At 46.7% G+C, this 27,472-nt stretch overlaps 2 protein-coding genes and 1 long non-coding RNA gene across 3 annotated transcripts; 2 read left to right on the top strand and 1 right to left on the bottom strand.

The window, feature by feature from the left end:
* The first annotated feature begins 743 nt into the window (after nt 1-743).
* MTF1 (metal regulatory transcription factor 1) lies at nt 744-22,432 on the top strand. Its single transcript, XM_040535318.1, has 11 exons — nt 744-870; nt 1,140-1,605; nt 7,830-8,068; nt 8,477-8,608; nt 9,302-9,375; nt 10,429-10,562; nt 11,446-11,523; nt 13,074-13,176; nt 13,760-14,313; nt 15,204-15,270; nt 16,056-22,432. Exons 2-11 carry the CDS (start codon nt 1,192-1,194, stop codon nt 16,442-16,444), a joined length of 2,184 nt encoding a protein of 727 aa, XP_040391252.1. The 5' UTR covers nt 744-870; nt 1,140-1,191; the 3' UTR covers nt 16,445-22,432.
* A 929-nt stretch (nt 22,433-23,361) lies between these two features.
* Nucleotides 23,362-24,127, bottom strand: LOC121059034. The gene is made up of 3 exons (XR_005814416.1): nt 24,003-24,127; nt 23,758-23,901; nt 23,362-23,651 (listed from the first exon to the last, which is right to left on the bottom strand). It is a non-coding gene; the product is annotated as an uncharacterized LOC121059034 (long non-coding RNA).
* YRDC (yrdC N6-threonylcarbamoyltransferase domain containing) lies at nt 23,837-26,874 on the top strand. The gene is made up of 6 exons (XM_040535321.1): nt 23,837-24,272; nt 24,424-24,619; nt 24,765-24,879; nt 25,226-25,345; nt 26,029-26,171; nt 26,517-26,874. Exons 1-6 carry the CDS (start codon nt 23,837-23,839, stop codon nt 26,578-26,580), a joined length of 1,074 nt encoding a protein of 357 aa, XP_040391255.1. The 3' UTR covers nt 26,581-26,874.
* Nucleotides 26,875-27,472: the final 598 nt, after the last annotated feature.

Genomic DNA, 27,472 nt, shown 5'->3' with positions numbered 1-27,472 from the left:
ACACCTCGAGTCCTGTGTTCAGTTTTGGGCCCCTCAGTACAAGAAGGACATCGAGGCCCTGGAGCGTGTCCAGAGAAGGGCTACGAAGCTGGTGAAGGGCCTGGAGCACAAGTCCTGTGAGGAGCGGCTGAGGGAACTGGGGGGGTTTGGGCTGGACAAGAGGAGGCTCAGGGCAGACCTCATTGCTCTCTGCAGCTGCCTGAAAGGGAGGTGTGGGGAGCTGGGGGTCGGCCTCTTCTCACAGGTAACCAGGGATAGGACCAGAGGGAATGGCCTCAGGTTGTGCCAGGGGAGGTTCAGGCTGGAAATGAGGAGACATTTCTTCTCAGAAAGAGCGGTCGGGCGTTGGGACGGGTTGCCCAGGGAGGTGGTGGAGTCACCGTCCCTGGGGGCGTTCAAGGAGAGGTTGGACGTGGGGCTTGGGGACGTGGTTAGTGGGTGATGGTGGTGGTAGGGGGGCGATTGGACCAGGTGATGTTGGAGGGCTTCTCCAACCCTAATGATGCTAGGATTCTGTGAGCTAGGTGGGCTTTAATGTCTCTCGGAACCCAAAGCACACAAGAGTTGGACTCGGTGACCCTTGTACGTCCAACTCGGGACATTCGGTGACTCTACAATTCTGTGTGCCCCTTTTAGGTCGCCGGCCCCCTCCTCACAGCGGCGCCGCTGCCGGTCTCGGGACTCGAACCCGGGTCCTCCCTCTCGGAGGCCGAGCGCTGAGGCGCGGCCCCACCCTCCCCCTTCCCGCGAGCCCCCGCGGCGGGCGCGGCGCTCCCGGCGTGCCGCGCGCGGGCGGAAGCGGAAGTGAGTGCGCTGGAATCATGGTGCCGCCGGGGCGGGGAAGGAGCCGCCGCCGCTGCCGGGGGCTCGGTGAGCGCGGCCGGGGGGCGGCGGGGGGCGGCCCCCGGGGCTTGGGCCGCTGGGGCGAGGCGGGGGGGAGAACGCCGTGAGAGCCCTGGGGGCGGCTCCCGGCGGGGCTCGGCCGCTCGAGGCCCCGGGGGTGGCGGCGGTGGCGGGGGGGGGGGGATCCGTGAGGAGCCGCCCGCGGCCCGGGGCCGCCACCCGGGGCGGTCCCTGAGGGGGTTTCGAGGCCGGGCCCGGCCCCCCTTGACCCTCCCCGTCCTGCCCCTCCGTTGCAGATGAGCTGTCGCGGCCCAGCCTGAGGATATCGCAGTGAGCGGCGGGGGAGCCATGGGGGAGAACAGCCCCGAGGGCACCGCGCTGTGCTGCGAGGCGGAGGAGGAGGAATTGAGCCGGGAGGACGGCGGGATGAGGTTCGCCGATAAAAACGGGCTGGTCTCCTCCTCGTCCGGGACGGTGTACGACAGGACGACTGTGCTCATAGAGCAGGACCACGGCGTGTTGGAGGACGATGAGGATGAAGGACAGTGTAGCGATCACTTGCCTTTTTTACCCGAGGGTCATGAAGAAGGATTTCATTTGATAGCAGATCATGAAGGAATGTCCCAGGGTTACGTGCAACATATAATTTCTCCGGATCAGATTCACCTGACGATAAATCCTGGTTCGACTCCTATGCCAAGAAATATCGAAGGAGCAACACTCACTTTGCAGTCTGAATGCCCAGAAACCAAGCTTAAAGAAGTAAGTAGCCACAAACGTTTCTAAAATTCGTGCTCGTTTTGCGTAGTTTTTAGCTGGTGGCCTCAAATGCTTTGGAAACACGTTTCTGCCAGGAGGCAGGCGGCAGATTCCCCTGTTCTTAAAGGTTCCTGTCCAGTTAGTTCTCTGGAGTTACTCCCTTGCGCCTGCTGTTACTGTTAGTGCCGGTAGTGCCCCGTGCAGGTAGGCGTGATTGTGTCCCACAGGTTGGTGCATCAGCAGCGTAGCTGCAAACGTCATCAGTTTTCGCTTTCATGTCCTGCTGCTGTCTTGTGAAGCAACCAGGAAGCGCTTCTTGGTATCTGGTGACACTCGAGATAACAGGAGAAGGTGGCAACAAAAACCCATTTACGTTGGTAGCGTATGTGATTTTTGCTGGCCTTTTATTAGTTGTACAACTGTTTTCTGAGTTCAGAGACAAGTAAAAAGAACGTGAACTCTGTTATTCTGTGGAGATCCCTGTTCCTGAGCAAAGCACATCCAAATTGCTGATTAAATTCTGCCCTATTTGAAATAGCCGAAATATGAAGCCAAAGATGCCAAACTTAAAATTGCTTTCTAGCTTTACTGTGTCGCTCACAGGGGAACTGAGAGAAAATTCAGAGTACCAGCTGAAGCGGGTTTATATGTTTAAAATAGAAACTGCTTTTAATTCGGTTTCCCTGATGAATTCTGCCTGCATGCAGAGCGGTGAAAGCTTGGAGGTTTCTTACTGCTTAGGTGCAAGAGCAATACACGGTTGCCTGCAACGCCAAGGCGTTTTTAACAACTGACTGCTACTTTTTTGGACCTTGTTTCGAGTTAAATTTATTCAAGTGTCTTTGCTAGGATTGGGGGTAGAAGCGTCGACTGGTGGTGTAACCGACAGCGTGAGCGAGGATTGCCGACACGAGCCGCTGGTAGGAAGGAAGCTAGGTTCGAATGCTCTGAATAATTTAGATTAGCAGGGAACCTTGATTAGCACTCGCACAGCAGCAAGGAAAGGTGGCTGTGGGAGGTCGGCTTCGCAATTAGTCGCGAAACTTCTGGACCAAGGTTTGTTCTGTAAACCCATTTAAGTCTAAGGAACTTCTTGTGCTCAATTATTATTCGCATTAGGAGCTGCTGAATCCTGCCTCCTTAGCCGCTAAAGCGTTTAATTTTGGTGTGTCGGTCATGCCAGTATTTCCTTTTCTTTTTGTAGACGGATCAGCTTGCAATCTGCAATGTGTGAGAACAGTGTGTGCTAGCTGAATTGGGGCTGATGACTTTACCCATGCGATTAGCCTGCTTTATTTCTTCACCCTGCCCTTTTAAAAAAGCCTTGCGAGACCTGGAACTGCCTGGTGAAGTTCTTTGTCTGAATTTATTTTCCAGCTCTTGGCTTAATTTTCTAGCCGGGGGAAGGAATTAAGGCATAACGTGAAATAAGCGGAAATAAGCCCTAAGGAAGCAGAATCTCTTCCATCTTGTAAAAACCCCTTTTTCTTCCATTATTTCAGGTGCTTGTTAAGTTGTCAGGAGGAAAAAAAAAAGCTTTAAAACTCCCGCGCCTTTGGGTCAGCTCTGTGTGCCAGCAGTCCGATTCTTGGGTACTTCCAAAACGTCTGAGGTGGTTCTAACGGTTGAGAGAAATGCTTTAAAGTCCTAAACTTTCAAGTCAGTCTTAGACACCTGTGAAGGAAGTGTTACGCTCCCTTAAGTCCCTTCAACTTCCTTGTGTTGCAATACGCTTCTCTCACAATCGTCTGTAAGAATACACGTGGTTGTAGCCTTCTATTTCAGTTTCATTGATTTGGTTTTCTTCAGCGATGACACAAGAAAAAATACGAATTTAAGGGGAATCCCTGGAACTTGAGATGAAGTAAAGGCAAACAGCAATGTAAGTGGCCTTTGGTCAGTGTGACAGGCTCAGCTCTTGACAGCCTCGTTGATTGCTGGACAATTAGCTCCTACTTGTAAGGCAAACGCTTCGTTAAGCCTCTTCCAGCTTCCCTCTGGTGCATCTCCTGAGTAGCACGCTGTCCTCTGCAAAAAGCTTACGTGCTACAGCCCCGGCCTTTATCTCCAAAGCAACCCATTTCTTGTGCTCCGTATCCCAGCCACCTGTGGTTTCTGGCGCTGCCACGTTTCTTTTCTGTCGTTGTCGCTTGCATGTGGCGCCGATCCCGGGTTCTCGCTGCCGTAACCGCCAGCCCTTCGTGGTCAATATCTGCGTCGCCCTGCGTGTGTAACGCTTGTGTGACGTGCTCAAGTTCCTAATGTGAAAAGAGAATTAAATGCTCTGCTGCTGTACAAGTTTTGTCCGCTTATAATGCGGTTTTAACATCGCTCCTGTCTGCGGTTTCCTCCTGTTCGTGCAATAAAGGTTTGGTCTTTGAGAAAAGGGGAGGACTGCAAGGCCTCTGCCGTAGTCCCACCGTTACGCTGGAAGTGTCACCGCCGCCTTCCTTTGAGAAGCGCATCAGCAGCCGGGGACCAGGTCCCTAATCATTAATTAATAAACGTTCTCCTCTTCCTCTCACTGTCTAGGCGTAAATGTAAAGACTCAGAAGGCTTCTTAGACTCCTCACCTGATTTTTAGGTAGCTCACATCTGTGCTACTTCCCTTTTGCTATGAGAATATCCTGTAACGCGCTATGTAGAATGTTAACCAGCAGCTGCCTTGACACTCTACAGGGGAGCGTTTCCCTCAGTACTGATACAAACCGTGCCGAATCTGATGATCCCTGAAGGTAATCTGCACGCTTTGATCTAATAAAATGTGCCTTCTGCCCTTGTGTCCGTGTTTTATCAGCCCATGCTCTTCCTTGTGTTTTGGTAGCCTCACCACGCAGCCAAATGTCTTAATTGTTGTGTAACTGTATTGTGATGCCCAGATATTTGTTGACAACTTCAGCTGATTTGGAGGGTGGGTTGTTTTACAGTTAAATTACTGTCCTTCCCTCGAGGCTGCTTTTAATAATACAAAGTGACCAGATAAGAATGCGAAGATCTCCAAAACTTCTCAATTTCCTTGTGTGGAAGAACATTCGTGCGGTTTTTTTTTATTACCGTGCTGTTCACAGTCACAGCAGTTGTAGGTGCCCGCCCTGACGGCAGGATTTGGCGCAGCACACCATTGCCAGGGCAGTCGCACGCGGGCATTTCTGCGTTAGTAACACTGTAGTAAGTGCAATGCTTTAGAGTCAACCTTGGGTCAGAGGAGAAAGGTTTAGCTCCAGCCTGTGAATTTCATGGTAGGCTGTCAAGTCCTGAGTGCAAACATGACACCGTACTACGTGTTCTCATAAGAACTCATCACCTTTCCCGTGTAGAGAGCAGCCGAGGTAGCTAGTGTCCTTAGAAATAAAAGGAAAACTGTATCTTGAAACTAATACAGTGTCGGAAGAAACTGAATCATGTCTCCAGTAGCTTTTTTTAATTACTTAAAGCTTTTGCGGTTACGTGTACAGTAGGTCCTCTTCTCTGTCCCTTTTAAAAACAAGAAACCAAGTCCAGTCTCCACTGCTAGATGGAAATGTAGTAAGGATTGAAAGAAGATGATATTCGGAAAAAGGAAAGTCTTTATTCTGGCAAGGCTTTTCAGCTGTAGTTTTTAATAAATAAGCCCCTTATTGTGAGACAGTTACCCATACTATTTCTTCCTCTGTGGCAAAAAGCTTAGTTTGGACTTGTTCTCCCTCTTCTGCATCCCCTGTAACTTCTTCAGCTCTCCTTTCCTCTCCCCTTGTGCTTCGTGACAGCTAAGTGTGTTTCACGGTGGCTACAGTTCTGGGGGATAACGTTGCTTCTCAGCTGTCACGCACGACTGGAGAGGCACGGAGAGCTGCTGCTTGGCTGAGCAATTGTCAGGTCAAGGCTCCAGTTCGGAGTAAAGTCTCGCCCTGGATTAATCAAGTGGTGAGACGAGCATTGATATCAAAGCCTGGAAAACTCACCTGCAGTGAGCAATACGCTGTTAGCGTCAGATACACACGAGGCAGGAGTTAATTCAGCGCTACCCAGAGTGAAAACTGCTGCTAGTTACTTTAGTCTTAGGTCTTTCTAGTGTCATAGGTAGGATATTTGTGTTCTTGTACGTGTAACCTGCTTTAATGTTCTCCAAACAACAAGGTTTTATCAAAAGCAGGCGTAGGTAAATGGCAGCCTGCAGCTGTGATACCAGCTCGAGGCTACACGAGAGATTTTGCAGCTCCTGTCCGCTCACATTTTATAAAGCTTTCTTGAATCGCATCCTAACAATTTCATACCCTACGAAACAGGGAAAATAGGTCGGTGTAACTAAGACTATTTACTCGTCTGCCCTTAACCCCAATTAAAATGAGCGTTTGTGTTTATGCCAGGGTCCTGTCTGACCACGCTGCTTCCTGGAAGGCTATTTAGATGTCCTCGTGTCGTTGAGCTGGGGTCTAGCAGTCGTGTTCTCAAGAGGAAATGCTGAGCATGTGTGGCTCCCCTGACAGCACTAAGGGCTGTTCCTTTGGGCCTTCCTTTGGACCCTCTAGCACTGATGCAGTCCTCAACAGTGCCAACAACTGCTAGCATCCTACGTGGTGTGTTTCAGATCCCCTCCGTTCTCCTTGTTCTTATGACATTGTGTAACATGAATGGGAGACGAGTTTTGGACAAAACAGTGTGTTGTAGGGTCATTGGGAGATCTCATAAAGCTTTTACCGAGGGCCCGTTCCTTCACTGATGTGCTATTACACAAAGCATTAACCGAATTACTTATTTTATGAAAGGATTAAAAAATAGTCAATTCTTAGGCACGCAAGAACGATGTGCTCCTGGTGTCCTGCTGCTTATGGCACCCACCGAAGTTCCAGATATTTCTGACAGGAGCGTGACTACGACTAAAGTGATTTTAAAGTTACCTGAGCGCAGGTCAAGGGGTCCTGTGTCAGTTTGTTTTCACCCCCCAAGCTGCGGTACTAAAACACTGAGTTTCAAATGCTCCTTTCTGATGGGCGTATACGTAAAGCAAAAGGCGAAGGACAGTTGTTGAGACGTGAGATGGGTAGAAACCCGTGTTTATGTGGGTCATGTACAGGCTCATCCACTTCTCCTGGTATCAACCCACAATTCAGTATCTGTGGTTTTATTTTTTGAAGACGGCCTGCAGCCTTTTCTAAGCAGCACTACTGGGTACTGTCAGGTTGTACCTTGGAAAAGAGGGCTGCTGACTGTGTCCTGGGAGATTTTCCTCCTGTCTAGTCGTTACGCTACTAGACCTGCAAGTTTCTGCTCCTCCGTTGTGACTTTGCATCGCCTTTTTAAACGTTTCGGAATCAACATCTTTTGGAATGCTCTTATGCTGCTTCCCTGTCAGCCCTCAAATCCTCTCCTGGGCTCTGTAATTACTTTTAGATGTTAAGGTTTCTCAACGGCAGCAGTCAAATGAAAGCCGTCAGTCTGATAATTAATGTTGGAGGGAGATTATTCGAGCATATCAGATGGCTTTTTCCTTCTACCTCACAAGAGAGACTGAGATTTAATTAAGCATGATGACTTGCACACAGGAAGCTTCTTACGTGGTCTTTTTCTGCCTGTAGCAGAGGCTGGGAAGGCTGTCAGATCTAGTTCAGTATGAGACTGCTGCCTGGCGATGGAGGTAGCTGGCTGAGAATCTGTGACGCTGACCTGTGACGGAAAGCACCTTGTCTGAGTCCCTGCACTTCAGGCATTTACTGGTTAAGTAAAAGCAGAAGAGAAGAACAAAGCACAACGAAGGCTGCTTTTGAGATAAAATTCAGTAGTAAATGGTCCGATGGAGGCTGTAGGAGATTTTGAAAACTGTGGTTCTCATTCAGGGTGTTAAGGTTCATCTTCCTTTTTCTTCATCCATTAATTGGAGCTCTGCTGTAAGCACTGGAGCGAAATACAGATGCTGCATATGAGACCATTGGCTGGGTTTGGTAGCCTATTTGGGCCCTTTTCAACTATTGATTTCTAAGTAGATTTATTTTGAATTATTTTTTCCCCCTCTTCTATTCGTTTCCTATTCTTCTCTAAGGTCAGCCTGCTTTCCAACGTGTGCCACTCTTCTTCACGTAGTACAGCAGATGTATTAATTAGTCTGATGATTGAACTGCAATTTCTTCCTTTTTTTTTTTCACCTTTGAAGTCAGAATCTATCACATCGTCTTTGATGTTTAACTGGCGTTCTACCCTGCCTGGATTCTAGAAATGCTTAAAAATTAAGCGTGCATCATTTTGTCTCCCAGGTTAAGAGATACCAGTGCACCTTCGAGGGCTGTCCGCGCACCTATAGCACTGCCGGAAACCTGCGCACTCACCAAAAGACGCATCGTGGGGAATACACCTTTGTCTGCAATCAAGAAGGCTGCGGCAAAGCCTTTCTTACCTCCTACAGCCTCAAAATCCACGTTCGAGTGCACACTAAGGAAAAGCCGTTTGAATGTGATGTGCAGGGCTGTGAAAAGGCATTCAATACACTGTACAGGTAGGGGTTCTCTGCGTATCTCTCTCGTAGACATGGCTGCTGCTCTTTTGCAAGTTACATCTCCTTTTTGTTTGTGTCTGAATACAATTGTTATTATTTTTCCAAGTACAGATGCAAATAAGAACCCCACAAAAAGGGAAAAAGCTATACCAAGGTGGTATAACCATCCAGGATGATGAGCTTGTAATAACGTACTTAGTTTATTTGTTTTATGGTAGTACTGAAGATGGTGCACAAAGACAAGGAATTCTCGGATTTGTGTGAGGACTTTGGGGTGATATCAATTACTTACATTAAGCCTTTAATCCTGTCCTCGCGTTTAAATGAATGGCTTGCTTGCCTCAGAGAGGGGCTGCTTTGCACTACAGACCATAAAAGGGATTTTTTTTTTTTTTGCATGCTTTTTAGGTTGAAAGCACATCAGAGGCTTCACACAGGGAAAACATTTAACTGTGAATCAGAAGGCTGCAGTAAATACTTCACAACGCACAGTGACCTGAGGAAGCACATTCGAACACACACAGGAGAAAAGCCATTTCGGTAGGTTGCTGGGTGGCAATTTTTGCTTCTCTAGAACTTCTGTAATGGATCACCTGTGCCAAATGGCAGCTATTACTGTCATTAATGAAAAATTATTCCCATTAAAAAAGAAGACTAGCATTTGAGCATTTTTCTTCTAGAGTGCTCTTAGTTATCTGTAAAAGTGGGTGAAGAAACTGTCGTCAAGTGACCGGAATAGTCAAGCTAGGAGAATTTTTTTGGACATAAGTGTGTCCCAAGATAAATGTTCTAAAACATGTTATTGTTTGTCTGTTATGAAGTAGAGTTTATTCCACGAAGGAGACCCCCGTAACCCCAAATGACGACTTCATGCTTGACTTTTAAAGTCATGTTCAGAGTTCTGCTTGCATATAAAATAACCTAGCAAGGACATTTAATTACACATTTTTCCTGTTGGGCAGTGTTGTTTTTTTTTTTTTTTTTTTTTTACATTTAGATGTAGTTCATAAAAAAAGAAAGGTTCTTCTGGGACCAGTCTTGGTACCATTGGTTTTATTCTTTAAGATAAGTCCATGCAGCATGCATAGCAGCTGTAGGGACGTACCTGGTACTAGCAGAGACTGGTGTCAGTCCACCTTTCAGAGTCCTGTGACACTTGAAGAGCATGACACGAGGTTATGACAAATGCATGAAAGAAGCCTGATTCTAACTCTTCCCTGATGCCTCATTCAGGTGTGAGCATGACGGCTGTGGAAAGGCTTTTGCTGCAAGCCACCACCTCAAAACACATGTTAGGACACATACTGGTAAGTCCCAAAGATTTGTTTTTTTCTTTTATTGAGCCTGTGCAGTTTATGCTAACTCTCAGAATCTTAATATGTATTTAAACTTGCTTATAAAATAACCTAGCAGGGACATATAATTACACATCTTTCCTGTCAGGCAGTGGTGTTTGTTTTTTTTTTTTTTTTTTTTTCTACATCTAGATGTAGTTCATAAAAAAGAAAGGTTCTTCTAGATCAGTCTTAGCCCCTTTGGTTTTGTTCTTTAAGTTACGCAATACGTTCAGGACTGTTGAATACGGCTATGCAAATAGATGTAACTCAGTGAGTCAGCTATAAATCACTTCTTTCCTAGAGTTATCTAGAAACATATCCTGACTCTCCTCTATGACCTGCATCAAGCACAATGGTAACATAAAAAAATGGGTGGACAATCAAAAATTCAGCTCGTGTTTCAGCTGAGAACAAAGAAACTGAACCACAGAGAAAAGTCACTTCCATTTATGCCTGACAGGTCTTGAATTTCATCAGCGTGTTTCACAGATGTGTCAGCAGCGATGCACAGGAATTAAACGTTCTGTTCTTGTGTCAGTTCACTTGATAAAATGGAACCTTTTATTTACAAGCCTCTTTCCAAGAATGATGAATGTGTTATGTGGCATTATAACGACTCTCAAATCTATTCATACAAGTTCCAACATGTCGTATAGTAATTACGACTGTTTTGCAGAGTATCATTAAGACTGTTTATAAGGTGGGACCCAGTCTTTTGAATAGGGCCATTGTGATAGCAAGTTAAGGAACTGCTCTGTCAGTTAGCTGTTGGTGCTGCTGGCTTGGCCGTAAGTAGCAATTTGTATAGAAAGCAAGGTGCTTCTTTTTCTTACCAAGATGTGCTCTGGTGCAGAAAGAGTTTGCTTATACTTAACCTATGCTAAGGTTTCGCTTTTTGTCATAAGGAGTTGTGTTGGAGAAAAACAACAGTATTTGTATAAAATACTGTTGCTGTTCTATGTGCTTTAAAAGTATCTTACGTAAGTTTGTATGTTTGTTATGTCTGGTTTTTGCTGCCTATAGGGGAGAAACCTTTCTTCTGTCCCAGTAATGGCTGTGAGAAGACTTTTAGTACACAGTATAGTCTCAAGAGTCACATGAAAGGTCATGAGAAAGGACATTCCTATAATGCACTTCCCAATAACAATGTGTCTGAGGTTAGTAGCTCTTCTTCCTAATGCTTCTGGTTTAGGTAGAGACAAAACCTTACTTCGGTGAAATGATTATTTGGTCCATAACTTGTTTTAAAGGTGTAACATTTAAAGCTGAGATTTTCAAAGGAAATTGTAACTAATCGATGTCCATCTCCCATGAAGGCACTGGTGGTAGCCTCTCTTTTTTGAACTGAGAATTCAATTTCAATTCTGAAACTGCTGGCATTCAAGGTGGAAGTGTAGGCTTTCTTCTCATAGGCTGTGTTTACAGTGCACTGATAATAAGCAGTGGCATCAGCATTTCTGAAACTTCTAGCACGGCATTTGGTTACGAAGTTTTATTTAGAAAAGCATGTCTAAGTTTGTGTATTCATTTTAATCACATCAAAATTAACACTTGGGCTGCTGCTGCTTGGATGACTATAGCAAGTACTGGCACAAGTGTATAGGCAGTTGTATACATTACGATGTTATTCCCTGTAGATTCTTATGTTTCACTCAACACTATGTAATAAGTGTGTGAAGTAAAATAAACACTAACTGTTAATGACTTGAATTTTTATATTCTACAGGCTGCTTTGCTCATATGCTAATTTGGAGTTCTAGGTTGCTTAATTTTTTTGTAAAGCAATGTGAGAGATGTTAAGATCCTTGAGAGCTGCTAAATATGTTTTGCTTAGCAATATGGTTCCTTAGATTTTAGAACTGAGACTAGGGTTATCCACAGGTTAAAAAAAAAAAACACAAACAACAACAACAACAAAAAACTAAATTGGTGTAGACAGAGTAGCTCTGCTTATATTGAATGAACTTTAAAAAGTAATTTGAAACATTTCTGCCACTATTGTTTAATATTTAACCCCATTTCTTTTCTTCTTCTTTACAGGATACAAGCCACTCGCTCTGTCTGAGTGACTTAAGCCTCATATCAACAGATTCAGAACTGCGGGAGAACTCTAATCTAGTGAGTTACTGTCCCTGAATTGCCTCACCCATAATTTGAGTTTTGTTTTTTTTCCTAACAACGTATCTGTCCTGTTGAGTGGAACACGGATTAGATATGTATGACATGCTTGCTTCTGGTTCACTTGCTCCAGCATGCTGTCCTTTAGACTTCCCTTTCGCTAGTGGAAGAGACTTACTCTGTCACAAAAGAAAATAATTCTAGCATCCATTTTCAGTATGAAAATAACATTTGGTCAGAATGAATCATTTGAAGTGAATAATACATACAAATTAGATATTACAGTACTACCCGATGTGTGCCAGAGATGCAGCTATGATCAGCTCTGAGCTGTAGGATTAGAGCTAGCTGAGCAGTGAATGAAGCAGGTAACTAGTTGATACACTATCTAGCATGTTTCTTGTGTTCGAGTGGGGGAGTTTGTACATGTCCAGACTAAGCGTGACAAGCTCACTTCTCGAAGGCTTCAGACAGGAATACAGATAAGCAAATATTAAGGCAAGCTATTGTTTTTGTACAGCTGAGTAAGATCTTTATTGCTGAAGAAGAAAAACTTACTCTGGAGTAGAACTAGTATGACATGTTTAAACCATGTTCATACCCACTGTTTGGATTTGTTCTCTGGTCTTTCCTGTTTAGATCTTGGTTTTCAGTATTAAGTTGGGTCACTTGTATAGAATGATCTGTTGAGTGACACAGTCACCTAATTAGGTTATTAAATTTTAGCTGCCAGGTATCATTTAAATAGATTGCATCTTTTCCCAAACACATCTGTGAATAAACTTGTAAGTACTTGAAGAGCCTGTTCAGGAAGCAATTGCACTTTACTGGCACTTTCAGCACAGAGCTTTGGCTTATTTTTTGCAAATGGCTCTGACGTCTTAACAGCAGAATAGCCAAGTGAGAGAGAAGGATTTTCTTCCAAAATATGCAGTGATGAAATCAAGCTGTTTTTAAAAGCTCAGCATCTGATTTTACCGTAATGATGTTCTTGCTTGCAGTTAACTGTTGACTGAGCTTAAATTTTACATGGAGGAAAATTATATGCTGATGAGACTATGTCCTTATTTTGTGCTTCAACATGGAAGCAGCATGCAGGTTTTTAATATATTCTGTTCTGATAGCAGTGTGGGTGACAGCAGTGCATAGTTCAGGATATAATCTAAGCAGAGCTATTTATTTCTGCTCCAGAAAAGGTTTTGCAAATAAACAAGCCCAAATTAATGTCCATTTTGGTTTCTAGCAGAGTATTACAGCAAATAAAGGTTGAACAAAGTATATATGACAAGAATATATTTGACTTTTAAAGGACTTATTTTTGTAAGGATTTGCTCATTATGTTGGTAAATGTGATTTTGGGTAATAAAAATTAAGCATCATTTTTACATTTTACGCTAGGTACCTGAACTATGTACCTTTCCTGAAGGTGGCTGGTTAACTGGGAATGCGTTTCTGGCATTGATATGTTGCCTGGCTGGGATTTGTGCAAAGTTTCTGGAGACCTGGGATAGAATGTTATCTGATATCTTCCTGTCTTTTCTATTTTCCAGACACATGGACAAGACCTGAGCACAATCTCACCAGCAAGCATCTTTGAGTCTATGTTTCAGAGCCCAGATCATACCACAAATCAGGAAGACTCTAAGCAGACAGGTACAAATTGTGGCTGCGCTATTTTAAGAGGGAGTTTTTTGACAGTTTTCCCTCGCTGCGTACAAGTGTTTGAATCAGCAACTCAGACTGAAGACTACTGCCCCACATAAGTTTAAGTAGCAAACCGACAACTTCAGCTTCAGTGTTGAAATATTTTTGTGTTGAAATACATTCACAGATGGTGTAACACTTGGGCAGTGACAGGGGAACTGGCCGTGTATTTACACATGCTGTTGTACAGTGCCGACATTGATGCTCTTGGACTTCGTGTCTGTGTTATCTTTGAACTTCCTCTCTTGATGTAGCTGCATGAGCCTGCTGATGAAAAGGCTTTGGAGAGAGGGCTAATGGGGCTGATCAGCTAGCGTGTATTACTCAGTGTTATCAGCTTCCTGAATTTGGACCTACTTTTAGATTTCGTTGCCTAGTATTGTTTGGTTTTGAGCACTAGTTTGAAGATGCGAAAAGTGGTAGTGCTTTACTGAGCAAAAGTCTATTAGCTAGCTGCTAAGTTTATTGGAAAGGTTGTTTATTCAGATCTTATGAGAACTGAGGTATTTATATATTTTGTTTCTTTTGGCAGCTGCCTTGATTGAAGCTTTTAATGGTCATGCAGACTCAGTCACTGCTGTTCCGCCTTCTGCAGGAGATTCAGCATCGTTGTCTCTTCCACTTGTACTGCAGCTTGGCATCTCTGAGCCTTCGCATTCAGCACTACAAGCCTCAGCAGCACCTGCTGCTCCCTCCATAGGAACCAGCTCACAGCAAGCTGCATTTGGAAATCCTGCAACTGTTTTACAATCCCCAGAAGTGCCTGTTCCTCACAGCACACAGTTTCCAGCCTGTCACCAAGACTTTCTGCAGCACACTCAGACACCACCGCAGCCCGTTGTACAAGGACTTTCAGTGGTTGCTGGGGCACCTGCCCCGACAGCACCAAGTGCCACTGAACCCTTGCCGGCTGTAGTTCAGACTGTGCCTGTTGGTGCGAACTCTGTTCTGACCAGTAATCCAACGATAACAATTACTCCTTCTCAAAGCGCCGCTATTCTGCAGTCCAGCATTGTCATGGGAGAGCAAAACTTGCAATGGATATTAAATGGTGCCACTGGTTCTCCACAAAGCCAAGAACAAATGGTTAGTATATCTAGCTTAGCTTTGAAACAGCTTGAACCATCCCTGTTCCTCATAGAGTCTTTCCCCTTGGAAAAAAAAAAGGGGATCAAACCTGGAATTGTAAGATCCAAACCAGGATGCGGTATTATATAAAGCTTATCGTATTAATATTGATAAACATGTCACCAATGCAGCCCCTAAAATAGAGAAATAAGTAGAGAATAGATGCAGAGAAATCCCAAGTGCATAGAAATCTTGTTTTCTCCTTCTTTTGCCCAGTGACAGTCTTCTCACAGAAGGTAGCAACCTGGTTTATCCAGGACACTGCACCATATGGCCTGAGAATAAGTTTTTTATTCTGTTTCTTTTGACAAGTACAAAAGACACTGTAAAATTTCAGCATTCAGACATTTTGTAATCTCTGTCTGTTTGTAATGTAGCCTCATAAAGATAATATGTTTTCTGGGAAAACGGGATGTTTCTGGTTCTCCAGTAAATCTGGATATTGAAGACTCTGTTTTATCTTAAAGCAGTTCTGTTGCCAACTTTAGGTTTTGTCAGCTGCAAATAGGTAAGAATGAATGACCGCAAGTACAAGCAGCATGAGCAAGCGCGGCAGTTTAAGAATTCAGTCATTCAGTTATCAAAACAAGCTACGTTAACAGGCATGTAGTGCAGAGGGATATTACTCGCCATCTTTAGGACTACTGAAATATTACTCTTAGTTTTGGAATAGCCAGAACATAGCAGAGAACCAAACCAAATGCTAATTTTTGTATTAGTTTCCCTATGTGTTCTCTTTGGCAAGTGTATATATATATGTTTCTTTTGCTTGTAGCTGTTTGGAGTTTTCAACCGTAGAAATTTGTTTCGAATCAGCTCATGCTCTCTTTTTCTTTTTTTCCTTTAAGCCACAAGTTCCGAAAGTAGTAGAAAAAGTTTTTTTTACCACTGCATTACCAGTAGCTGGCAACACAGGTAAGCATGCTCGACATGGAACCTTCTTTTCTCTCTTTGCTTGTTTGCAGTAATGTTAGCTTAACCAGGATTTGTGGTGATTTAATTGCTTGCAGAAGTCTTGAAGAAAAACGTTCAATTTTTTAAATGTTCCTGAGGTTTTAAGTGTTATCAGTAGCCTTACAGCTTTGTGCTGAGACCTGTCCTGTAGTATTTTTCTAACAACTTGTAAGATAACCATAAATTAGATCTAGGATTTATAAAAAGATGTACTGTATAAAAATAAGTATTTCATAAAAGTAGAATGGTGTTTTAATGGAACATACGTAGAAGAACAAAGGACAAGTGCAAGGACATAATTTGTGTTTTGTTCTTTTAAATGAAGACATTAAATGGGCAGTAAAGTGGTAAACTTAATCAGTTCTTCAGCAATTGTTTTTGGTAAGTACTATCTGCGAGATTCATCTAAATGATACGCAGCCGTGGAAGTTCTGTTCTATAACGTGCTTTCCCTACAGTATTATTGTATTGCAAATCTAAATCAATTATAGTCAAAAGAGATAGGTAAGATCTCTTTAGACCAGGCTTCTCATGTCTGGGTTCAACCTGTACAGGCTGCTCATCAGGAGAGAGTACCTCTCATTTATTTATTTACCATCTGCTAGGGGTATTTGTTGTGCTTGAGAAAATAGCATGTAATCTCTTCTGCAAGGTGTATACGATCAAATCTAACAAAGAATGGTCTCTCCTCGTGGTGAAATTACGCACTTTGGTTACGTGTGTCTTGAACTCTGTTTCCCCTTCAGGAAGCCCTGTTCAGCAGATTGGTCTCAGCGTTCCTGTCATCATCATAAAGCAGGAGGAGGCCTGCCAGTGTCAGTGTGCCTGCCGAGACTCTGCCAAGGACAAAGCCACCAGTAAGAAGGAATGTCCCTCACCTGAACCGAAAGCTTTGGAGCGGCCAGCTCCCCAGCTGCAGCCTCAGACCTTTCCTTCCTCTTCCCCTTCTCCTTCGTGTGGGCAGAGCAGTCAGATAGTTACCCCGTCAGACTCACAGACTGAAACATTAAGTGCCATGGATGTATCGGACTACCTGTCCCTCCAAAGCCCTGAAACCCCATCCAATATAATTCCAATTGAAGCACTACTGCAGGGTGAGGAAGAAATTGGTTTGAATAGCAGCTTCTCTAAATGAAGATGTTCCAGATTTTCTTTTGCACCTGGAGGGTAAAACCCTTCTCCTTAGAAGCAGAAACTGAAGGATCGATTCGTTTTCCTTCCTCTCTGGAAGTTTTGTGGCTTATTTCTGCTTCACAGATGTCATCTTAGTCACATCCCAGGTACATCCATCTTTGAGAATCTATCTAAAAAAAGAAAAGTCAAAAAAAAAAAAAGCTAAGTTATATATGAACTGTTTTGGCTGCACTGTCTGTCACTTTTGCTTGTCATATGTGAACACGGAAGTTAAGGTTACTCGTGTGCAAAAAGATTTTAAAAAGAAAAAGGGGGGTTAGTTTGTCTCCAATTGCACATCACTTATGTTTGGAATTTAAGGTACTGGCAGCGAGTGGGTCTTTGTTACAACTCCTTGGGTCTATAATTTTCTTTTGTCTCTTATGTCTGATACTAACCATGCACTATAAGGGGAGCCCGGGAAAGGAAATTGCTGTAGCAGAAAATGGTTTCATTGTAGTAGAAGGTGATTTATCTGCAATTTTTTTGGAATGTGATTGTCACATCACTGTGTTGGGAGGTGGTGCCTGGATTTGCATTGTACTAACGCTATTACTAAAGCCTACAGAAATTGTTGGGGAGCTTATTTCAGCAGAGCACGGGGTGCTTGTGCTCCTGATAGATCTGTTCATTTAATTTCGTTAGGACTTGAGATGTGTTGGCAGATACACTGCTTCACAACACGGAAACACAACTGGAGCCCCTGCTCGCTCAGACTCACGAGTCTGTTTTCTTTGCCTCTCTTTGAAGGATGCAGTGAGTTCCAGACGTAGTCAGATCGGTGTCTGCTGCTCTTTTGATTTACTTGGCTCTGTTCAGAAACAAGTCATCCTCTTAAACAAGCCCTCCGACTGTTTAATCAGGAGCATGGTGCCTTTGCCGGTTACTATCATCTTTTGTCAAGAACAAACCTAGGAAAAATTCCGGAACGATTTGACATAAATTCAGTTTGAGTTCAGTGAGTTTATCCTTCAGTTGTCCAGAGATGCTTCCTCCTTTCTGTTAAGCTATATGATTTCTGCCTGAATCTGCCTCCAACCTACTGCAATGCCAGCTTTTGTGCACGGGGCTATTTCTTGACTAAAAGATGTTACACGACATAGTAGTTTTTCATATCAAACTGAAAGTCTATATTCTAACCTACTCAGGGTAAATAAAACACAAACCCCCCTTCCACCAAAAAGCCTGTAATGTTGCAATAAATGCAGTCTCATTCTAAATGGTTTATTTATGCTGCATTATTTTAAAAGATGTAATTTTATAGTGTTTTATCCATCTTTATGGCTTTGCCTGTCAGTCTTTTTGTGTTAAAGGAAAGAATATTAAATAGTCTTTATTCAGTTTACAGTGTTGTTATTAGTGAGATACAAAGATAACGACTGTAAGCCAATTAACGGGGAGTGTCTCTGTGCACTAAATTTAGGAATGCAGACTCCTAGTGGTTAGAGATCTTTCACTGCTCTTTGCTCGTATTTGATCAAAGCTGCTCGCTGCACCTGCTGGGGACAGAATCGCACGAATGCAGCCAGACCTCCCCAGGATCCCTGAGGATTTGGAGGCTTTTAACCCCTTGGTGACATGCTCTGTGTAGCCTTACCACCGTCACAGTTTTAGCCGGAACAGTGGCTTAAGCTCTCTCTCTTTCGATTCCCTTGCAAATGCACTGCCACAGCACGGATGGAAGTGGGCTGAAGGGGGCTGGCTCCTCACCTCTCCGACGTCTCCTTTCCACTTGTTAAGCGCCGAAGGGTGAAACTAGGGTTGTGCCACTAGGGTGAATGTGAGGGAGGAGAGGCTGTGCTGCGTGTCGTGTCACTCGACTCGGGCAGAGCGCGTGGTGTTTCGCTAATCGCAGTGACGAGCTTCGGGGCATCAACTGAACTGGAAGCACGCTGATTGTGTTTCCTCTCTGAGCGTCGGCTCAGCTGCGGTGCTGTGCAGCCCATCACGGAGGGGATGTGGGTCTTGCAGCAATAAGGTTGAAATGCGTCCTTGAAATGCGGATTGACAAAGCATTTGATGTTTTGTTCTAGTCATGCTAACCCTCGAGGACAGCGTGGTGGTGGCCCTCTGTTTTGTTTTTTTTTTTCCTCTCTTTTTTTCCCCCCCTACAGTATCATCCTGTGATGCAGTTTGGTTGCATGGCAGCAAGAAACTGCTTTGAACACAGAAAAAAAACCAGCCTCACGTCTGCGTGGCTGGGACTGTCTGCCCACGGATGAGTGTCCTGCAGTTCCCTCGTGTAGAGCTTGGCCTTGAAGGAGCGTGAGAGGCGCCTGGAGTGCGTGGGGCTTCACCAGGGGACACAGGCCACCGAGTGGCCTCCTGCCTTCCCTCGGCGTCGCGGTGTTTGAGGGTGCGTGGACGTGCGTGTGTGCGCGTGTGAGAGAGTCTGCTAACGCAGGAGCACATAGGTTCCCCTGGAGTCGTGGGGTGTTCTCTGAGGGGGACGAGGGTACCAGATGTGCCCCGAAATGTGACAGCTGGGGGGTTTGGCAACCTCTCCTGAGCCTTTCCAGCCTTCAGGGAAGCATTTTTCCTCGCTAGTCTTGCTACTCGTGACTTAGTTCGCCTAAAACTCGGTGATTTAGGCTAGACAGCATCTTCAGAAACTCCTTCCTGGTAGAAATCAGTCAAACATCTGCCAAAGGCTTTGAAATTGGAAGCCAATTTGGAGGTGTGGTAATTAGCAGCAATAGGATGCTGCTTAGATCCTTTCCGAGTGGAGGTTAGAGGTTAACCCCTCTGCTGCTTTCTCTTCACAGCTACTGTTTCCTGTCGGTGTTTTAGGAAAAGCAACGTGTTCCAGGTTTATGCTGGCTTCTGGGTGCTTCGGGTGTGCAGTTACCCTCTTGCGTGCGCGTCAGACGGGCTGCAATTTAGGTGAAACTCATTAGAGCTTGTAACGAGTCAAGCGGCGTGATTCTGTGAGCGCAGAGCCTGCTCTGCCACGAGCTGTGCGTCCCGCCCGTCGCGTCGTAGAGTTGCGTGCTGCTGTTGTTTAATGGTCGGCCGGTTTTCCCGAGCGTTCCACGCTGCGCGTACCCGGTACGTCTCGCAGCGGCCGTTTGCGTTACCCCCAGTGCCGTGGGATCGAACGCTGTGCTGCCGGGGTGGTCGCTCACACGCTCGGCTGGGAGGAGGCGCGCGAGCGGCTGGCGAGGGGAGGCAGTCAGTCACAGCAAAGCCCGGAGATCCTCGGTGCCAGGGAGTTTTCCGGCCTTCTCCCCCCGTTGCCCAGGCATTTCACATATTCACAATAAGATCTTTAATCAAGAACGGAGTTTCTGCCGTTGCAGGTCTGGTAAGATGTTGGATTTTCCCAGAAAGGGGCGTGTTCTGCTCGTGTGCTGGAGCCTCTGAGACCAGCGTGCCCTCCCTCTGCGAAATCTGCATTTCCCAAACCCCTTTAATGATCAGTCAGAGAGCAGAACTGCTCTGGGTCGTTCTGTGTTAAAGGATTTGCTCTTCGGTGGCTTGTGGGGATTTACTTGGTGACTTAGAGTTTCTAGATGGGTGCAGGAGCTTAAACGTGTAGAACGGGTCCGATTGCCACCGTCGGTAGCTGTAGTGGCCAAGCTGCGACCCAAGCAAGCAAACCTGGCACGCAGCTGAAGGCTGTAGAAGTTGCTTTTCGTGCTCGTAGTTGGTAGAGGGGCGGAAAATCAGCACTGTTTAAATGCTGGTACTGAATTATATAGAACAAAGTACGAATTGGGCACTTCTGTAATGCTAACTGTGTCCAGAAAGACTAGTTCGCAGAACCTCATACTGGTATCTAAAATGCACTTTAGGTTATTTTATCTTTAACCCAATTGCTGCAATTTCTTTTGTATATACTTTCACAAAGTTTATTTTTGCTCTGAGTAAAAGTTAACAGGGGTGTGCAAAGATGAGCACTTAACTTGGTGCAATACTTGTAGCTAAAGATCATTGTCCCACGTGGTCGGTCTGTCTGTGTCTGTCTGATGGAGTGTATTTAGTGACTAGCTCGGTGACGTGTTGCCCTACCCTGCCTGTACCCGAGAGGAATTATGCATCATTAGCAAACGTCCGATCTATGCAAATATCCCACGGAGAGCACTGTGCTTTAGCGGGCCTTTTCTCTCACGCTTTCTGGGGAGCCGCTCGTCACTTCTGTAGGGAATTCGTACCTTCCTCCCACCCCGTTCCTCGCCTCCTCCCTCCTCCTCCCCTCTCTCCTGTCCCACGAGCGTGAACAGAAGTGACAAGCCGTTCTGGAGCAGGCATGTTGCACCTTTACGATTTGTCTTCACGAGATCGTTTTCGATGTCCTCTTCTCTGCCTTACTTCGCGGAGGATGGCGCTTCCGCAGTCATCCCAGCTCCTGTTCGTGCAACTGCAGCAACGTTGTCGAACTGTTTACAGTACTCTTCCTGCACCGATTAGGAACACGGCTCGGAGAACCAATTAACGAGCGGCCTGCTGGTTGTGGAGCTGCTGGGGGAAATTCGTTAGGGCGTAATTGACCTTGAAGTTGATTGGAGTTGAAGAGCTATTGCTGGTGGGTGGGGGTTGGAAACACAGCTGGCAGCCGAAACGGGAGGCAGCCAGGGCCGGGACGTAGAGCAGACGGGACCTCGGTGTCGGGATCCTTGTTTTGCTGGCCGGCTCTGCGACCTCGGGCAAGACACTTAAGCTCTCCGTGCCTCAGTTTCCTCCCTGTAAAACGAGGACGTTGAAACTTTTCTCTGTAAAACGCGTTGAGGTCTACGAGTGGAAAGTCCTTTGCGGTAGTAATCGGAGCTAGCTGGACAGAATTGTGAGAGTCGATTTGGACCGTAAGGCAAAAAAAAAAAAAAAAACAAACAAAAAAGCACGTCTTTAACAAACCCTACAAATTTCTGATCGCGTAGTTTTTAATTGGTAAACTATTTTCTCCTTACCACATTTTGGAAGCAACGTCAAGTTTTTATAAATGTTACCTGTAGTTGATACTCACGGACAGGGCTGAACTTTTAACTTTTTTGCGTCTTGTCTCGATATGTATCCTCTGTTCTAGAAGTTGGATTCTGTGTCTGCACTGAGAAATGCAAATTAAACTGGATATTTATGTAGTAGTGTACATAGTCTAAGTGTGTGTGTTCTTGGAACTAGTTTAAAAATCCCACACCATGCTTTTGGTGGTGTGCAAGCTGGCCAAAATTTGGTTCGTTATGCAGCGTACACTTTTCTCAAATAAATGCAGTTTCTACTTTTTCTTACAAGAAGTTTTTTTCATACGATCTTTTTCAGCAAAACCAAGGGTATGTTTTTGCAGTACCGTAGCGACAGTAGCTGGTGTGTCTCGCCGCGTAGCTTTGTGTCCTTCCTCTTGCTTTTCGAACCAGAGCTCTCTGTCGGACCCTCGTTTTGGGGAGAGAGTTGCAGTTGCAGTTCTATTTCGCACTGACTAGCGTCAGCGAGGCGGGCGGGGACGTGCTAACCTCAGGCCTGGCTGGTTACTGAAGTCGTCCTCGGCATCGACATCTGCAGAACCGTCAGACCAGGGAGTCCAGGGGAACCTTAGGCTATTTACTGCTTTCGTTTTGTTTGACGCGTACGGGGAGCTGGGCAATGGTCTTGGAGATGATAAAAGAAACGAACCCCAGTTTTTCAAGAATGTGTTTAAGGTATTAAAGGAATTTATTTAACTATGAAACATGGGAACAAATGTGCTTACATTGAGCAATGTGAAGATGTTAGTTACAGGTACAGTACTTCCAAAGGAAGAGCATCTCCAAAACCCAAAAAAAAAAAAAAAGAGTAAATATGAATTTGTATTTTTTGAAGAATGTAAAATGTGAAATAATGGTGTTTGCTTAATTGCTCATTTTGTATGAAGTTAATATTGTACTTTGAAATATCTACAAAGAAGTGGAAATTAACTTTTTTTGGAATTGAAAGCAATATTAATACTAATGGAATCCTAATTAAATGCTTATTTAAACATCGTGTTACGATAGTCTTTCCTCAGGGTACTAACCCACTGTTTGGGAGATGAGCGCGAGCACTTCCCCTGCTCAGAGAGAGGATCGGGACACGAAGTTATTGCCACATTCTGACAGCCAACAGCATTTAACCCAGTCAGTTCCTGCCTCCCCCCCCCCAACCAGCAGCATTCAGGAACAAACTTCATAACCTCAGTTCAGTCAGGTATGGATCAGAGTTAGAGCAGCTGTTGTGAATCTACAAATTGCTCGCTTTTGGTAACAGCAAGCTCCTGTGTAGCCCCTTTCCTGCAAACAGCAGCTGTGCTCGGGGCAGGGCTCACGATGGCAAACATAAATACAACACAAACCATTTGAAGAGGTACAGATGAGAAAAGCGAGTCTCCTCTGGTCCAGGTGGCAGCTTCAGCATCCTTGAGTAGAAGGTGTTAGCTGTTAAGTACTTTGCAATAAATACAGTGGGAACCCTCAGGATGTTACCAGCTATAAGGAACACAGACTGCACGAATCAAGCTTCGGTGCAGCAAAACATTTCTGGCCAAAAGCCGCAGGTGAAAGGCAGCTCCAGACCTACGAACGCAGCAACCTACGGCTTGTTGACGCATCTCAGCTCACGCATCTTTTACTTCAGGAGCCTCATTATGATCAGAGATAGCGGGGTCACTGCCCACAGAACGATTCACAGCTTTCAAGCTTCTCTAACATCAAGTTAGTCATTAACTGATCCTGATCCTATTAACAGTGGACTCAGGGAAAGAGTCAACACTTGAGACAAACCAGCACAATCTGTTTAGAAGCTCTGTGGCCTCCACATGAGCAGCAGCTAGCCTCTTCTTAGGCAGGGCATCAGATAACAATCCCCAATCTTGCTTTAAGTGCAAATCTAGCGAGATAAGATATCAGTGCAAAACAAGAAAGCAAATTCCAAGGCCGCAACTGAGGGAATAAGCTACATTCCCCGACTTAACTGAGTTTTATTATTATTATTATTTATTCCTGGCATTACGTAGCAAGTTTTGGAGCCTTCAGCTGCAGACTTAGTCCCTCTCAGTTGCGCTTGCGCAGCTGTGCTCAAATCCCAGACCTCGTACGAAGACAAACTCTTGGAGCAATCCCCCCGGACCAGGCAGAGCGCAGTCCCTTAAGGGCGTTTCAGGGGTCGGCCTCCTCCTCCTCCTCCTCCGCAGGCGAAGCCCTCCTGCCGCTCGGGGCGGGTTCCTGGGGGGCGAGAAAGCGAGAAGAGACGAAAAGAGAAGCGCCGCTGAGCACAGCCCAGCCGGCTACGGGGCTCTGGGGCGGGGGCCGGCCCCGTCTCCGCGCTTACAGCGGGCGGCGAGCGGCGGGCGGCGCGGAGGGCGGCCCTCAGCCCCTGCAGCTCCGCCGCCAGCTCCTCGCAGGCCTCGATGCGGGTCCGGAGGTGCCGCTGCCGGGCCTCCAGGAGGCTCCGCAGCCCGCGCAGCCGCTCCACCTGCGGGCGGCGGAGACGGCGGGTCACGGCGGGGCGGGCCGGGACAGGGCCCGGCCCGGCCCGGCCCGCTCCATCCCTCCCTCAGCCCGGCAGCCACCGACCAGGCGCGGCTCGGTCCCGCCGGCCGCCTCCATGCCGGGCCTCCCGCGGGCCTCGCTGCTGCGTGCGTTGCCATGGCAACGGCGGCCGGAAATACGCCGCGGTGCTTCCGGTCGGAAGCGGAAGAGGCGCTGGGATGCTGAGGGCTCTGGCTGGGATGGGGAGGGGCGGGGAGGGGGCGCCGGCACCGGGACCGGGACCGGGACCGGGCCGCTCCTGCAGCAGCCCCTTGGTGCTCCCCGGTGCCGCCGCCGCCCCGTCGAGCCCCCGAGGTACGTGGGGGAACCGCGGGGAGAGGCTGAGGCCGCGGCCGGGCCTGGGCTGAGGGGTGGTGAGAGGCTGGGGGGGGGCCCCGAGGGGGTCCTGGGGGGGGCCCTGGGGGGGCGAGGCCGGCTCCTGCTGAGGCCCCGCCGCCGTCCGCAGGCTGGGCGGAGGCGCTGGCGGCCGCCGCCGGTGCCCTGCAGGCGGGCGGGCTGGTGGCGGTGCCCACCGACACGGTGTACGGCGTGGCCTGCCTGGCTCAGGACCCCCGCGCCGTGCGGAGCATCTACGGCCTGAAGGGGCGCAACGGGAGGAAGCCGCTGGCCATCTGCCTCGGGGACGTGGAGCACATCTACCGGTGAGCTGCCCCCCGGGGGTCGGGACGGGCTGGGGCAGGGAGCGGCTGCTCTCCTCCTACCGGTCCGCAGGGCGTGAGGCCGACGGGGAAGGGCTCTCGTGGCTGCCTCTCACCCGTCCTTCTTAGCGCGCCCCTCCCTCTGTAGGTACTGCCACGTGAACGTGCCAGACGAGCTGTTACGGGACCTGCTCCCCGGACCTGTAACCCTGGTCTTGAAGCGGTCGGAAGAGCTCAACAAGGACTTGAATCCCTTCACGTCGGTAGGTCTCTGCCGTGGGACGCGTCTCTGTGTCTTTGATGGGCGGCGTGCTGTTCTTAGGGTTAGGAGCTTTAATTCTTACATGTTTTTAGTATGGTTGGCAATGAGCGTCATTTTTTGACGCTCGTTCCCATGTTACTGTGTTCCCTGTGGCTTACCTGGGCATGGCACAACCCAGCATTACATGCTACGTCGTGAAGGCACGTCTCTTCTTACAGCTGGTGCAGCAGGTGCTGGCATATTAATTCTCTGTGCTGTCAACTTCAGTTCAAAGGCTTTTGGCAGGGCAAGATTAAAAAGGGTCTGTGGTGACTGCATGTATAACTGTGCTCTCTTCTTCCTCGTAGCTGGTTGGTGTTCGCATTCCAAACCACCCTTTTATTAGGGAGCTGGCACGAGCTTGCTCTGGACCCCTGGCTTTAACGAGCGCTAACATCAGCAGTCAGGCGAGCACGCTGACGGTTTCGGTAAGGCTCTTTTTCGCTACTAAGCGAGGTTCTTGTGGTAGGCTGTCAGAGCCCTGGGCGCTCGTGATTGGAAGCCAGTGTTAGCACTAAAACAAGGATTTCTCAGCCGTTTCCTTTTTTTAAGTGACAGTCAACCTGCAGACTTGCGGTGTGGGGCAGCTGTCTGGCTGTGATCTCCCCCCTAAAAAGTGTGGAAGGCGGAGCGTAAAAGTAATATTTACGTGCTTGTGCTCGCTTTTGAAGCGGGTGCCAAATCTGAAAGACAGAAATGGCGGTAGGAGGGGTGCCTGTGGAACAAGAGTACTGGTGTCTGTGCAGCTCCTTGCAGCCTGGGAGCCAGCTTTAACTCGAGGAGACGTCTTTTTGCTTGTCTTGAGGGGATAGATGGGTACAATACCACGACGCCCTTTGGTCCAAAATGTCTTGCTGTTTTTGTGTGCGTGCTCTTTGATAAACGGCGGTGCGGCTACGCACTCGTGATCTGCGAATTCTTGTAACTTGCCTGCATGTGTGAGGTAAATCTGCTGTCCGATATCAAAACGGGACGTGCTCGTGACAGGGAAAGGAGGTGATCTGACAGAAAAAAGAGACCGCCTCCCTTGACACCAGACTGCCCAGTGGTGTCTGCTACAACATGATCACAAACCGTCTTTAGGGTTGTTAGCCACACCTCTCTTTTCCAGGAATTCCAAGACCTTTGGCCTCAGTTGTCCTTAGTCATTGATGGAGGCCCCATAGGGGATGTCCAGAGCCCAGAGTGCCGTTTGGGGTCAACCGTGGTCGACTTATCTGTGTCGGGGAAGTACACCGTCATTCGACCTGGCTGGTGAGCGCTCTCTGCTACATGAACCTTTTTCTTTACTTTATTGAAATGAAGCCTTCGTGTTGGGGTGGGGCACCTTTCGCTTGTTTCTCTGTAGCAGTTAAACCTTCAGATTAATGTTGTTTAGCTTAATTACCAGCATACTCGGGAATCGTGAAGGAGCGCTCCAAATACTGAACCTGGGAGATCCCTTTCTGGAAGCTTCTACACGAAACACCCTCGTATCTGCAGTTTGTGTTCTCCTTAATTCAAGATTACTGCGTCTTTAGCTGATAACTCTCCCAGAAAATGCAGTTGAATCCTTAACCCCCCCCCATTTTTCTCTGACAGTTATGTTTCGCCCCACAGCGCGCTGCAGTCTACCGTTGAAATCCTGAGGCAGAAGTATGGCTTGGTACCGGAATCATCCTAAGACTTCAGACTCTGAGGAGGCTCTGCAGAGCTGGTGAAGCTGGGCACCGTGTGCCTGTGCGTGCGGGAACTGGCGTTAATGGCCTTGTTTAATGAGGTCGATGGGTTATGGCAGGTTAATAAACAAGGGGTAATGAGAGCGACAGTCGATGGGGATCTGTTAATTACTGTTACATCTGCTGAAGCCTGAGAAACCAACGCAGGTATTTATGCTGATCTCTTTGCGCTGCTGTACCATTCCCCCGAGCCTGTCTGTTTTATTTACCTCATCTAAAATAAAATAATTTGGACGTTGGACTGTTCTCAGGATGCGATGATGCGGACAGCGTCACTGATCCTCCCTCCCCATAAAACTTATCCACGTGTCTGTTTGTTGTATCTATGCCAAAAGAAAAACAGGGGTGGAAAAGAGGTTTTTTGGGCTTTTGTGATGTTACAGCTGTGTTGTTCTCTGGCTTTTTCCCTGTTTGAAGTAGAATCAAAGTCTGCTACCAAGGTGAAACTGGAGGTGCTCTTGAAAATTAACGGTATTCGTGTCCCCTCCCTAGAAAAGTGTTGCTTGGAAAGACCTGACTCCCTGCTAGCACGAGGATTAATGCCAAGCTCTTAGCGTGCTGGTCGTCATCTTTTAATGTGGGTCTGCCTCTCTTGATTTTGTTCTGTAACCAGTGGCTAAGCTGAATAGGGAATGGATGAAAATTTGCGCTGCTATTTACTCTTCAAGGAAAAGTAAAATTTATGGAGCTGTCTGGTAAGGAACTTGCGTGTTTTCGTTACAAATGCTTATTTTTAGTTACTGTTGTCCATCACTTACGACAGACTTAAGTGCTTAGCTAGAACGTGTATGAAATCGTCATGAATAGAACCTTGTTTCACGTCCAGAGCTGCTGCTT

Source organism: Cygnus olor, chromosome 23 (assembly GCF_009769625.2).
Source record: "Cygnus olor isolate bCygOlo1 chromosome 23, bCygOlo1.pri.v2, whole genome shotgun sequence".
Taxonomy (NCBI): domain Eukaryota; kingdom Metazoa; phylum Chordata; class Aves; order Anseriformes; family Anatidae; genus Cygnus; species Cygnus olor.
Note: the sequence above shows the minus strand (reverse complement) of the source record. Positions and strands in the feature narration are given on the sequence as shown.